This window comes from Juglans microcarpa x Juglans regia, chromosome 3D, assembly GCF_004785595.1.
Source record: "Juglans microcarpa x Juglans regia isolate MS1-56 chromosome 3D, Jm3101_v1.0, whole genome shotgun sequence".
In the NCBI taxonomy this organism is placed as follows: Eukaryota; Viridiplantae; Streptophyta; class Magnoliopsida; order Fagales; family Juglandaceae; genus Juglans; species Juglans microcarpa x Juglans regia.
In genome coordinates this window covers 9345836-9360457 of record NC_054598.1, presented here as the reverse complement: position 1 = coordinate 9360457, position 14622 = coordinate 9345836, and the positions used below count along the sequence as shown (strand labels likewise).

The 14622-nt window shown below is 34.3% G+C and overlaps 2 protein-coding genes across 2 annotated transcripts; both read right to left on the bottom strand.

Annotated features, from left to right (window-relative positions):
- Window positions 1-261: 261 nt before the first annotated feature.
- On the bottom strand, window positions 262-5482 carry LOC121254967 (lipoxygenase 6, chloroplastic). The gene is made up of 9 exons (XM_041155221.1): window positions 4834-5482; window positions 3958-4235; window positions 3640-3877; window positions 3207-3539; window positions 2927-3012; window positions 2728-2835; window positions 1961-2262; window positions 1474-1740; window positions 262-1258 (listed from the first exon to the last, which is right to left on the bottom strand). The coding sequence occupies exons 1-9, from the start codon at window positions 5225-5227 to the stop codon at window positions 499-501; spliced, it is 2766 nt and encodes a 921-aa protein (XP_041011155.1). The 5' UTR covers window positions 5228-5482; the 3' UTR covers window positions 262-498.
- A 5631-nt stretch (window positions 5483-11113) lies between these two features.
- LOC121255007 lies at window positions 11114-14472 on the bottom strand. The gene is made up of 4 exons (XM_041155306.1): window positions 14437-14472; window positions 13556-13581; window positions 13076-13196; window positions 11114-12307 (listed from the first exon to the last, which is right to left on the bottom strand). Exons 1-4 carry the CDS (start codon window positions 14470-14472, stop codon window positions 11225-11227), a joined length of 1266 nt encoding a protein of 421 aa, XP_041011240.1. The 3' UTR covers window positions 11114-11224.
- Between the last annotated feature and the right edge of the window lie 150 nt (window positions 14473-14622).

Sequence of the window (14622 nt, the reverse complement as noted above, 5' to 3'; positions counted from 1 at the left end):
ACGCAAAAAGGTCCATATGTGTTATTTGGTTGGGCATCGGCAGGAAAGGGGGAGAGCAAAGCAAGAAGGGAGGGGAGAGAGTAGAGAATGATGCGTAGAGGGAGAACGTGGGAGGAGAAATTCGAATGGAAGATTCAAGAAGGATGTGAAAATGTGGGTAGTCTAACGAATTGTTTTAAAAAAATAAAAAATAAAAATAAAAAACCAGCTCAACTGCCGTGTGGTGTTGGAGACTTAAGTGGCCTAAGAGTAGAATTACTCTTTGTACAAATGTATTTGTACAGTTCACATCATCTTCAGTAACAAGTACGGACCATGCAGAACTTAACAAAACACTACTAAATAGAATGGGGCTATTGCTGAACGTGGAGAATGTTTGTAAAGGACGCCTACATTACAAGGCTTTTGTTTTTCTGACAAGGCAATGGTAAGCACCAGGTATTGCGCCAACTATAGTGACATGAGAACCCTACAAAAACTTCGCATCAGCTAAATCCATCAGATGGAAATGCTATTCGGGATTCCACGACCCGTGACTCCAGGACCTGATGATGGAAGGAGCAGCTCGTAGGGAGGAATACCTGCACCACTTCTATTTCTGAGATGATTGTCTTTGTTTCTTGCATTTATTATCTCCTCTATCACCTCTAATCTAGCAGAGAATTTCTTGAACAATTTTAAAACTTCATTGTCATTGATCCAATGGCTGTTTAGCTGATTCACCTGACCCAAGTACTCTTCATCTGGAGAGTGAGTCGACAGGGTGTCTTGAACTGCCATTATTTTGGTTGCTTGAAGTTGAGTTGCCAGAGAAGACAGGAAAGTGTGCTGCGGGTTATGAATAAACTTCTCATAATCAGGGTCATCTTCTTGTGGAATGAGTCTTCTCGTAAGGGTAGGACGGTTAGGGACATATCCTCCAAAAGGATACTGCCCGAAGTTGATAGCTGCATGCTGACCTGAAGCAATCCAAATCATTGAGGTAAGAATGCGGGATAAGTCCTCCTTGGTATTCAATTTAGGCCACCAGGGTTCATTCCTTTTGTCATAGTGACCCTTGTTCTTGATTTCATTCCACCAGGCTTGAAGCTCAAGATCAGATGTGACGGAATTTGGCTCGGTGTAGAAATGGTTCACATAATTTTCCACCCATTCTTGAGTTGCGGACCATATGAGGAGGCCATCTGCAGCATAAGGGTAGTCTTCAATTACAAGTCTCACACCACATGGCATCGAAGGATCCTCCACCGCCATGCCTCTGGAAAAAAAAAAAGAAAAAAAAAGAATAGAAAAGAAAGACGAGTATTGATTATGCTGTCCTCTCTACCAGAGTGGAGCACCAGTGGCGATCCCAGGGTAGAAAAGGTTCAGAAATGGTGATAAAGCTTACAGACAAGGACACTAGAGGGAATGGTGTTGAAAGACGGTCAACAAATTTAGTTTTGAATTGCATTTACCGCATGAGAACCATACCTCCTAAGAAGATCCGCTGGCAATGCCTCCATGTCAAATCGCCACAAACTCTTGTAGGCTGCAGAGCTAAGCTCCATGGCATACTTTCCTGGACTGAAACAAGCCTCAATTATTCCCCCTCCATTTATCAAACTTTGCCGCGCGAGTGCATTAATTTCTAAGGTGTAGCGCATATGGGGGTGAAGCAGCTTGTAAATGGGGTGCATTGAGCTGAGCTGCCTATGAGTTGCAATTATATAAGGTTCCATGCAAGCATGAGTCCTCAACCTGAATAAATTATCAAAAAATTAGTAGCCTTGTCTTACCTTTATAAAGCATGTAGCTTGGCCTGCGTGAATGAACCATTTTCTTTGTTCTAAAAAAGGCTTCTAATCCAGATAATGTGGTATCAACTTCAGTTATATTCTAGGCTCCTACATAATCTTAATGTGATAAAAAGTAGTTCAATATGATATAGTCTAAAAGATAGTATATTTCATCTTTTTACCAGTGATTCACTAGTTGGTGGACACCAGCATCATTTGAGCAAACATGAGCTTTGGCTAGCTTCCAAATCCAATGCGTAGTGGCATCATGCCCATGAGTGTAAACACGTTTATTTCGAGGTGAGGAAGGCGCTGGAGGAAGCGAAAGCTCGATAGCTATAGGCCTCAGAAAACCAGTCTTGGTATAGAAAAAAATTGTCCTAGAAGCATAAGATTTCCTTCCAGGCAAGGAGTTAATCTTCTTGATAAATGGTAAAAGCATGTCATGGTAATCAAGTATAAACAGTCTCTTTTCCTCAATAGCCTGTATCATCAAATGTCAAATAGGCAGAGTTAGAGAGGCAGAAGATGCAGAGATACTTAGAAAGTGAGTAAATGCCTCTGCAGTTTATACCTTTCGGTCTTCTGCAACTGTATTTGGTTGTCTTTGAGTAAAATAATGGCAAACAAAATGTGAAAGCCGGATGATACAGAAAAAGTTTGGTAAAACACTATAAATATAAATATGTGAATTTACTGGATAGATATGCAACCAGGTCGACAAAAACATTTTCATTCATATCACATTTGAAGTGCGCCAAAGGGAATGTGTTTGTGGATAAAATTAGGCACTTTGCCAAACAGATGTAGCACATAAAAATCTAAGTATCCCTTTTCTTCGGAGTCAAAACTAACATGCCTCGTATGAATTTTACCAAATTAATCAAGGTATATACTAAGCAAGAGAAGATACAAAACCATATATCATAATGCAAGTAGATATTGATACCTTTTCTAGACTCAGTCCATTGAGTTCTTGCTCTATCAATTCCTTCGTGAGAGCCGACTCTGGAGGACCATAGACAGCAGGGTCTAGCTCACTGAGAATTGGAAATTCCTGCAAATATGATCAACTCAAGGACTCCCTATACATGACCGATGAACGTGAATTCAACAAAATAATTGATAATTAACTATGTTAGTATTACCTTCAAAATCTCAATGTTCACCGGATTGAGTCCAGCTAAAGTCTGACGTGAAAACTCATTGTCTCGCAGCCAAGCAAATCTGTCTCCTGAAAACAGTAACCTCATAAGTTGCAAGAAAGAATGAGCTTTAGAACCAACAACACTTTCTTTTTGAGTAGATGATAAGATGTGGAATGAAATCTGACAGAGCATCTGTAACATAATTGTAAGATATGAGCCTCAAGAATAAATTCTTTTATAAAACTGGAAAGAATACAGGCAGGAGAACGTGCATACTAACTTTTTATAATGGCTGGCGTTTCATACTTCAACAACCTTTGGCCCACGCTCATAACCTGTTTCATCATCCTACCCAGCAATAGATTCTCAAATACATCTTTATTCTCATCATCTTTCAAGATAACACCATCATTATATAGCTTGTCGATATCAGAAAAGCACTTAAAAGATATGTCTGAACTTGACAAAGTAGCAGCAATGGATGGTATAAGATTGTGGAGCACAGCTTTCAACCTTCCAGTGGAGAAAGTGTCCTGCTTAATCTCCTCAAAAGTTTCATCCCGTGGAACATACACTGGATGGGGCTTTTCGATTCTAGTCTCAGAAAATGGATCTATTTCATTTCCATCCAAGTCAAAACACATAATTAATATTAGCTATGTGGAGAAAAGATATTTCAAAGAATTACACTGACGGTTTCAAGAATAGCATACCTGATTTTGTTGGAGGTCGGCCAGTTCTACAGCGCATGGGATAAGGCCTCTCTTCGCAACCAAGAACTGGCCTAGCAAGATCTTTGTCCTTGTCTGGATTACCCAAATCATTATAAAGATCATAATCATAAATCCTATCATGGGGCTTTCTCTCGCCTTTCCCATTTCCCCGGATGCTCAATAAATCTTCATTTCGAAGATCTTTAATGCCAGGAGGTGTTTGTAACGGTAAGTATGCCTGTTCACAACAATGTGAAAATGAGAATTGGTTAAGCAAAACCATCGACTGAAAACTCCTTGATTTTTGAAAGTTCTCACTTGATTTTTGAAAATAATTCTACTTTCAGAATTATCTTTCTGTGAATGGATCCACGTATTAGCTGGGAAGAAGATGGGGCCTCCATCAAAACCATGAATGACAATCTCCAATAAGTAGAACTCCTTGCCATGAAGATTTGTAACGAGAATGGCCCCAGGACACCCAAAGTCCTTCGGGACAGTGAAATTAGCAGCATATTCAACAATTTGTGAATTGTTCAATGGCCTCGTCAACCAGCCCCGTACAGAGGACTGGGCACTCTTTCCTGAATTGGTAGCTGTAAAAGGCAGATTAAACAACCCTTATTTTGAAAAGATGATAGATACTGACGGAAAGCAACTCATTCAGAAAATAAAAAATGTACAGAGGAAAAAGAGGAATAACGGATAACATCCATATGCTTACTTTTGGTGAAAAGGAGAAACAACGGATAACCAGACTCTCAGTATATATACAGTTAGCAATAATTTCCCCTCTCGATAAAAGCCATGAAAAAAGCTTTGATAATGAAGAATAAGAATCAGAGATCCTTGACAGAACGATGGACTAGTATAAAGTGTGAAAATTCAGGAACCTCGTATTAATACGTAATTAAGTATATCAAGAGTTAATTAAAAGATTAGACAACTGAATCCAAATCCCACTAAGGACCCAGTTCAGACATCTAACCTTCTTCCATTTCTACTTTTCTTACACCATCATCTTAGCCGTTGTTCAGCCAAACCTAAAGGCCAGGTCATATTCTTTCACTTTACTGCATAAAAGATCATATATATATACCCATGAAAGAAAGCACAACATCTTATGATCGATTGATCCCTAGCCGAACAAAAAAAAGTCTTCAACTAATATGAAAAAAGACTTAAGAGGCTAACCGGGATCAATCTCTTCGCTTATAAGCTGAATGACGATGCCCTGGCCAAATACATTTACAAAGAACTCCCACTGGTCCTCTATTTTCTCCGTGATCGTCTCCTTGATTTTCTTCCTCACAGTCACCACCGCCCTTACTTCGATCCCTCCTCCCGAAGACAACAAAGACCCATTACTCTCTTTGCCTTCCAGGGTACTAGCAGTCTCCAAAGTCTTGTCGCCACTGCTGATCACGGCCCGGATTAGCCCGTTCCTGTTGACCCGAGAACCGAATACCGGTAACTGAGTCCTCAAAATAGGGGCTATGCTGCTTTCACTGAAGAAAGCCGGAGATGTCCTGAGTACCCCGCCGGATATGTCAGACTTGGGAGGACCGGCCGGGTTGACCGCAAACATTTTGGTCTTTGTATACGGGGAAAAAAAAAAAAAAAAGGAGCTCCTCGGTTCACTGTTGCTTAGGTTCAATATGAAAGAGAGGACATTGATTGATATTGCAGAGGATGTAACAAACGGCGTCGTGCGGTTCAGCGGTATCGCTTATTGTTTGCCGTGACTCTTGACGGAGGTGGGCGGTTGCCTGTTGATTCCCCGAGAATGGAACGCAAAACGGTGGACACAGGACAAGCTAAGTGGCGGTTTGATTTTGATTTATTTTTATTTTATATATATAATGACTAATCCATTATCCGTGCTGTCTGGATATTCATTAACGAGACTCTCAAACATGAGCGCTTGAAAGCACGGTCCAATGGTTCGGTTAGAAAGTGACTGAAGATGAAGCTGGAAAGAAAAATCATATTTATGACCGTTTTAAGAGTTGTTTAAATACGAGAGTATCTCATCTCATTTTAATATTTTAAAAATTTATATATAAAATATAATAAATAATTTAATTTTTAAAATAAAATAATATTAAAAAATAATATTTTAATAATATTTTATTTAATTTTTATCTCGTTTCATTTTAACTCCTAATCCAAACCTTCCCTTAATCATTATTTTTTAATTAAATCTAACCACGTTGCTTTCATTTTATTTTGCAAAGTCTCTGAATCTAACATTTATTTATTTTGTTGTTTGAAGTAAAAATATAAGTGATGAACCATTGAACTCTTATGTCGTAGAACTTTCTTGTCATAACTTCATATTAATATATCGACCATATAATATTTAGTTTTGCCCACTAATCCTATTCATATGAATCTTTCAAACAATACCATTATTATAAAAGCTAAACGTTATGGTTTTCATTTGTGTTTGCATAGATTGGTCTCAATATTTTAATTTTAAATTTATTACTCCTCATACTTTTGATTTTAATCATTTTGATTTTTTGTTGGTATTGAGTTAGAAATCTTATGAGTTTTGCTGCTCATCATCCTTACACACTAAGCACCATATTTATTTATTTTTATTTTTTAGTTTTATTCTTCTTAAATTAGTTAAATTATTCTACTCATCATCTATACACCACATATTTGATAAGAGAAAAAATAAAAAAAATTATGTGTAGTGTGTGCCCAGGTGAGGTGATCGGTTCTATTTGACAAGATAACTATTTTCAAGTATTCTTAGCTACTTACATGTTTTATTCCCAAAGATTACTTAAATGCATATATTTTTCAATTTTAAATTTTTAACTTTTCCATCTAATAATTATCTAATCAATACAATTTTTCTAAACTCTAAAACAAAATATAAAAAATAATATTACTTTCTCAAATTTTAAAACAAAAATTATATTAAAAAATTATACTCATTTTATAATTTACTTTTTCTCTCATAGTTCCTTAAATCTAATAAAGTATATTAACTTAAATAATTTCATTACTATTTACAAATATACTGAAATATTCTAAATATGCAAATAAACTCTTAAGGCTTCTTTTTCATTTTAACTTTTATTTATTGTTTGATTATTAGTTTCTAAAATGATGTTATTAATTTTTTTCACACGTGTCATTGTATCAATGAAGCTACGTGATATATAAGATAGGTTTGGAAAGTGAGATGATAATTTTTTGATTTTAAATGAAAATTTAAAATATTATTTTTTAATATTATTATTGTTTAGGAATTTAAAAATTTTGAATTGAGATTTGAAAAAATTAAATTTTTTATTTTATTTTGTGTAAAAATTTAAAAAAATTATAATATTGAGATGAAATAATATTAAAATTTTGTATCTCATCCTATTTATCAAATCTATCTTAATGGAAGTTTAACGGTACAATAACATAATGATCAAATTTTATAAAAAATCAACTTTAATTTTTTTATAAATTAAAATCTTATATTATCAATAATAATAATAAAAAAAAAGCGCGTGAGATGTGAAAATAGTAATAGCTTTGGTTGCAAGTTGCAAGTTGCAAGTTGCAAAGGTTAAAGTCAACTACCATGTGCAAAAGAGAAAAAGAAATATCTAATGAGCGCAGAGGTAAAATGTGTTCTTAAAGATGAGAAAAAGAAAAGAAAGAGGGAGGAGTCCGAGTGGTGGGGTGTCTTTGTCTTGAAATGAAAACCAATTGGATGGGGAAACTTGTGCAAATGACAAAAATCCATCACGTGGGATATCTGACATCCACACATTATCCTATTCCTACCACCTACGACACTGCTACTGAGTCCTCTTGTCTGGTGGGAGCAGTGATTTCAGGTTTTCAATTATGCTGTGGTAGATTCTAGACTTATTGTTGAATAATTCATGACATTATGCATATTTTTAATCAATTCTTTCAATATGGGATAAAAATAGATGAATCTGTAGAAATGTTTCTAAAAGAATTAGGCCAACATCTTTATATAGAATAAGAGATAAGGCTTAAAGATATTAATGAAAAGTATGACTTTTTGACTTCTAACATATACATGGTAGAAGAAGAAAAGACCCAGAAACCAAAACAATCTAATAAATCCAGTTATGAAAACCGAAAGAGAGAATAATTTTAGAAGAAAACAAATCACTTCTAAAATGAGAATCAAAAAAATTTGATAATAAGTTACTTTTATTGTGACAAACAAAAACATTACAAAAAAGAATGTCGTTTTATTAAAAAGAAAAGACAGAGACTTTAGTTCTGAAGAAAATTTTAAGGCTATAATCTCTAAGATCAATACTCTTGAAGGAAATAATTCTTGGTGAATTGATTTAGGAGCAACAAGATATTCTGTAAGGACATGAGCCTCAACAAGACATATCTAAGCATGTTCAAGAGGTATGAGCCAATGGAAGATGGCCATGTTCTTTATATGGGGGACTCATCCTCCTTCGTGGTTTCATCTTTCGATTTCTCTTGTCCGGTAGGAGCAATGATTTCACGCTTTGTTGAAGATTTATTATTTTATAGCGCACCAGAATTTTTTTCAATATATTCGTAAGAAAAATTTTATTTATCATCTTTATATACTGCACATTATATTTTTTTATATTTTTTTCTTATCAAATTGTAGTATATAAATAATGAGTATAAGAATTTAATAAATTTAAAGGGAGTAATATCAAAAATAATTTTTTTTTAAAAAATATATATGTAATAATAATTTATGAAAATAATAAATAGCAAAACTTTATTCACAGTTATTGCCTACTCATCTCAATTATTGCCTTCTCGTCCCTTCCTGTTACCAAATCATATTATTTTTTTCTACAGTTCTAAAACGTTTGGTCTAGCATGCACTTTTTAAAAAATTAAAATCTATAAAAGAAAAAAAAAAAACAAATATGATTCATCATATAAATAATGTAAGGGGTGTTATCTGACAGCTGGCATCAATGGCAAGATCGATTTTGACGCGAGGCAAAGTCATCACAACATACTCAAGAGCACGTGACGCTTTAAAAAAAAAGGTTGGCACAGTAACTCTGGGGACGAAGCCAGAATTGAAATGTCGGTGTACCGAATTTTTGGGATCTAATTTGTGTTGCTATTTTTATTTCTATTTTTTAAATTAGCATTATTAAGATTTCACTTCTTTCTATAACTCCCATGCAAATGGAACCTCTTGTAAACGTAACCAAAGCGCATAAATATATATTAATCTCATTTACTTCATTTAACTTTTGTTTTGTTTAAAGATGAGTTGAAACTTAAATATAATTTTTTAATATAATTTTATTTTAAGATTCGAAAAAATTAAATTATTTATTATATTTTATGTAAAAATTTTAAAAAATTATAATGATGATATAAGATGAGATAAAATAATTTGCATAATTAGACGAGACCTTATTGTTAACTTATTCTCCTTTTTTAGGCCTCCGACCATTGGTAATTGCAATGTCCAAAAAATGGAATCAATATCGTTTATTTAATGTAAAAAATTAATCTTTCAATCCAAATGCAAATAGGCTGTACATTTTCTAAACTTAGAGATGTTTTACACTTTACAATTGGAATATAAAGTTTAAAATATCTATTAATTAATTAAAGGGTAACAAATTACAATTGTTTTTATTTGTATTTTGTCGTTTTTTCCCCTGTTTTTGTTACCGAACTTTTAACTTTTTCAAAACTCTAGGGCCATTGAAAAAGTTTTTTTTTTAAAAAAAAAAAAAAAAATTCATCAATTACTATTTATTACTCCGCATCTCATATTCTATAAAAAAAAATTAATACATCCTATAAAAATAAATATGAATTTTAAAAATAAACAGCGACTGATTAATAGAATTTCTCTTTTTCTTTTATCGAATATAAAAAAAAGCTAATCAAATGGAAAATGAGTAGGATAATGCTAAAAAATAAATAAATAGAATTCATGACGAAACAAGGGCAACTTTAGTCGGAACAAATTTTGAAGTGGAACTGTCAACATACCTCGCCGGCGACCATCTTGACGCCCAAAAGCCAACTTTAAGATAGATGATCAAAGAACTAATTAGGAAGTGAAGTCGTTCGACATGTAATGGATTCCACAAAGAAGAAGACAAATTAATACTCCCAAATTACAAAAGAAAAAAAGATAATAATTATCAACCACCTTAATTAGATGATGATGCAAGATGGTAAATCTAGTGGTACGTGCGCATGGGTACGTAGTGGCAGGTGGAATAATATGGCACTTTTTCTTTGTAGTCAACGTTTATTTATTGTGTTCTTCCGGTGATGATCAGTTGATATGCTAATTTTAGTATTTGCTATTATTATTGTAGTTTTTTAATCTTATTCTTATCATTTTCACGTTGAAAAAAAACCTATCTTTCATTCTGGAAAATCCAAAATTCGAAAAAAATATATGTCACTACGATCATCTCTTATCGATCCATGCATTCTCTCACTAGAGTAAAAAACCTTATATACTGTATGTGATTTGGAGTTGTTTGGATTTATAGATGAGTTCAAATAGATTGAGATGGTTTGTAAAAAGTAGAATAAAAATTAAATTATTTATTATATTTTATGTGAAAATTTGAAAAAATTGTAATGATGAGATGAGATGAATTAAGATAAGTTGAAATGAGTTTTGAATGCAAACGAGCTCAGTGCAACAAGTGTGTATATAAATATATAGTAAAACTCTATTCAAATATATAGGTTCAGGGCTAATAACTTATAGTTGAAGTAAAAAGTTTTACTATTAAAAATCTATTTACTAATTAGTAACCATGTGTTTGCCATATTTTCAAACACGATACATTTGTTTGTAAACAAATTAAAAAAAATATCTTTTAATATTGAAAAGACAATCATTTAATTTTTTAAAGATTATGATCATATTATTAAAAGTTTAAAAATTACAATTTCTTAAAATTGTATGAGTATTTTTACAGCCTATTGACTGTCTTTTTAAAACTCAAATTACGTTCCGCATTATCCGAAAAAATACGTTTAAAAAAAATACAAAAATGATGTTTTTCTTCAAATGTATTTTTTAACTTATTAGAGATTAAAAAGCATTTTAATATATAACATTCAAATAATCTAATTTTTTCACTCTAAAGTTTTTAAGATTATTTAAACATTTTTTTAAACTCCTAATGCAATTCCAAACAGACCTTAAGTATTTCACATCAACTAATAACTATTCTAAAAAATTATTGATATTTGGACTTTTTTCTAAAAACTACTGTGAGTCCCATAATAATAAGTAGCGTGTTAATATAAATAGGCCAAAACTCAAATATATATAAAATAGAACTTATACAATGAAACTCTCCCACTTACAGATTGTACCAACAATTACAGCCACCTAGCTAGTGCAATCTCAATTTTCTGCCTCTCCTTGACCATTATAGAATTTCCTTTTTTAGTTGGGTAGTGTTTCCAATCGCAGTTCTCATCAACTATATATTTTTTTTCACGTTTAAGTAAATGCATCAATTCAAAGAGATATAAACAGCGATAAATGCTCATGTGCAGTCTACACAATACATAAAAATTCCATATGACATTATTTCTTTATAATGTTATTGAAGCATATTTCTTTATAATCTTGCGGGGCACAAATACTCTCTGGGAGCGTCCAATAGACAATTAAGTGGGAAATGAATTTGCATTGAATACATGCTACAGCCAAGCCATCAAAAGTGGTGCCACAAGTATCACACGGAGCAGAGTACTCGTTCTTCTGGACAATAGTGACAGGATGTTCATGTTGACGACATGTGAAGGTTCTTCCAAACTTTATGCGCGAATACTTGCCAATAACACAATCGGGATGTGCAGCAAAGTCGCATTCCTTACAATAGTAGAACCACTTCCTTGAGTCTCTACTTTCCTCGCAAATAAAACAATAGTATTCTCCAGAATCGTCTTCAACACTATACGTGAGTGTCAAGTAATCATGTAAATCATATTCATACCTAACTCTATATGGAAGAGTTGCGCATCTAACACACAAGCCGAACGTCTCGCATTCGGTGCATACAAATAAGAGATGGGGACGATACTCACTATAACAGCCATTGCATACTATTCGATCACGATTCAAACCTATGAAGAGGGAGTGTTGGTGACCTTCATGCTTTAGAGTTTCCGGAAGAGAAGCGCATTGAATATCCATTTGATAGTAATCGCTTAAGTCGCATCTATAACAGAAGCCATGTTGTAAACGTTCACAAGCAAAACATAGGAATATGCCACTTGGGGAAGGTGCCTGTGAGAGGAGGGTGAGTGGGTGTTCGTGAAAAAGGGGCAGTTGCGTCTTGGGAAGAAGTATGGTACAGCTACCGTGCAGAAAGAAGTTACATTGCTCACAGCTGTAAAACGGGGGCGAGATTGAAAGCATACATCCCTCGCAAATCTTATCATCCTCGAGCTCCTTTTTACTGATGATTAATTTGTGTTCATGACTAAAATGTTCGATCTCCGAGACCAAATCAGATTCTATGGTTGAACTCAGGTCCAAGTACTCACCTTCAACATCTCGTGCGCATTGCAAGTGGGCAGCATACCTGCAATCTTGACAATAATAAACTCCGTACTTTGTTTTTACCTTTCTATGGCAAAGTTTACAGAATATGTCGTCCTTCTCCTCTACCATTTGATGAAGAGAACATGTCAGAGTGAGAGAGTGATTATGTACAGTTGTACTGATGGTGCGTGGATATCGAGCACATCGACGGTGAACCAAGAATCGACAGATGCTACATAGGTACGCGATGTCCTTACTTTCCTCACCACAGGCTTCGCAAATGAATTGGATCTGATTCAACATGGGGACGAAGTCATGTCGGTGACATTCATCGATGCTATTTCGCCAGCGGGAAACGCAATTGATGTCGAGGTCAAAATCACACTTATCACAACGGTAAAATAAGCGTCTACTGCATTTCTCGCAACAGGCATCACATGTATTAGATTCTGATGGCGCTCTGAGAATAAGGGTGTGGTTTGGGTGCAAACGGTGGTGGCGTATTTCGGGGGGTAGTTCATGGCATGATTTATGAAGTAGCAAGTCGCATTCGGAGCATTTGTAGCCGGGACCCAACACTGGTTCCTGGCACCTCGAGCAAACAGCTTCCTTGTTCCCATCATTTTCCAGATCTTCTTTGAAGACCAACGGATGCTCATGGATGAAATCAATATAATTTACTCTTGTCTCATTCATCTCCTCTCTCTCTCTCTCTCTCACACGCACACATGCAACAACATCTGCATTCGTGATGTTGGGACAAATGCATAAAGCCACGGTCAAATCCAAGAATCCAAGACATAGCCCCAGTAACAATAAGCAATTAAATTTAAAATTAGCAATTGATATCATCTTACATCGAAATCTTTTTTGGAGTAAGAGCCTGACCTGGAGGAATTGCGGATGTTTAGGACGCTGATTGCCGATGACGTTAAGGATTGGAGTCCAAATGGGGCAAATGAAGATCGATCTCAAGGTGTAGGCTAGAGAAGAAGAGTTCAATACACGTCTGACCAAAAAATCAGAGTTTAACGTTGAGAAAAATATACTGTTCACACCAAGCTTCTTCTTGTGTCGTCAGTATATCAAACCATCACAAAACAGGTCTATCCTCGATTTTACTGTCACTATGTATATAGAGTAACCCGCTTTAGCCTTTTGATGATGAAAAGTTTGAAAAAAGCAATAGACATCACATCTAAGATCGGGAAGTTACAATAGATGGGGAAAAACTGGCAAAGAGATAACAGATCTAAGGAAAGGAAAATACAACTATTGTAGATGGATTGCAACAAAACTACTTCGAACTAGAACTGCAAGCAAGTTATGTGAACTGAAGCTGGAAAAATACATGATAAAAAAAAGTACCTGCTCGTTGTGCTTTGAGAGAGATACTAAAGGTACTGAAAATATTACTTCATCCTTATCATCGTGTTTAAATGGACCACAAATTCATTATCTTGCTGAAAAAAAAAAAAAAACAAAAATGGTCAGTATTTAGTGCTTTTCCTTTTTTGGTTTCTTTTGCATGATTCATTGACTTCAACTCATCCTTTTGTCGTTTCATCCTCAAAAGATAAGCACCGGTTTAATATATAAAATTATTTTATTTCATTTCAATTCATTATTATAATTTTTTTAAATTTTTATATAAAATATAATAAATTTTTTAATTTTTTAAATTTTAAAATAAAAATTATATTTTAATAATAAAATATTTCATCTCATGACCATGCAAGATCACTATTGAAATTACCTGTACAGCCTCTAATTACAGAAATAGTAATGGTTGGAAAAATAATCAGGTACCTAGATTATTAAATTGGGATGTTAAATCTTAGAACTGTCAAACTAAACGGAGTACTTGATTACATATTCTTCCTGTGCAAGGTTTTACACAAGCTTAAGGACGTCTGTCATGTCTCTTAAGTTGATGGCAATCCATTCCTCCCAATTTTTGAGTGATGAAAAATATAGATTCGGAGGGTAATGGAGGGATAGAGAGTTTACTTTCTTCCGTTTCACATTTCACACCAATATTGTCCGTAAGATTTCTTTTGCACATTTCACACCAATAATCTGTTTGGTCACCGAGAAAATGCAGGAAAAGAAGTTTTCCTCTTCTACTTGCTCATGTATATTTCTTCAGTTTTGAAGAACTTTAATCCTCTGCTTTTTATGCATATTTTTTGGGTTTAGAAAAAGCATATTTTTTGGGTTTAGACTTTAGAGCAACGTAACGCTCTAACTTTTTCAGTACCCGAGAGAAAGAGAGGTGTTGTCATAGGTTACCTCCTATGGGGGGGTTTGGGATTTGGGGGAGCCTTCTCCCGCCTGCAACGCATCGAGTAATGGTTGTTTCGATGACTTTTTCTTTGTCTTTTTGGTTTTTTAATTATAGAATAGGTAAAGATTGAAGTTAAAAGTTAGAAAAC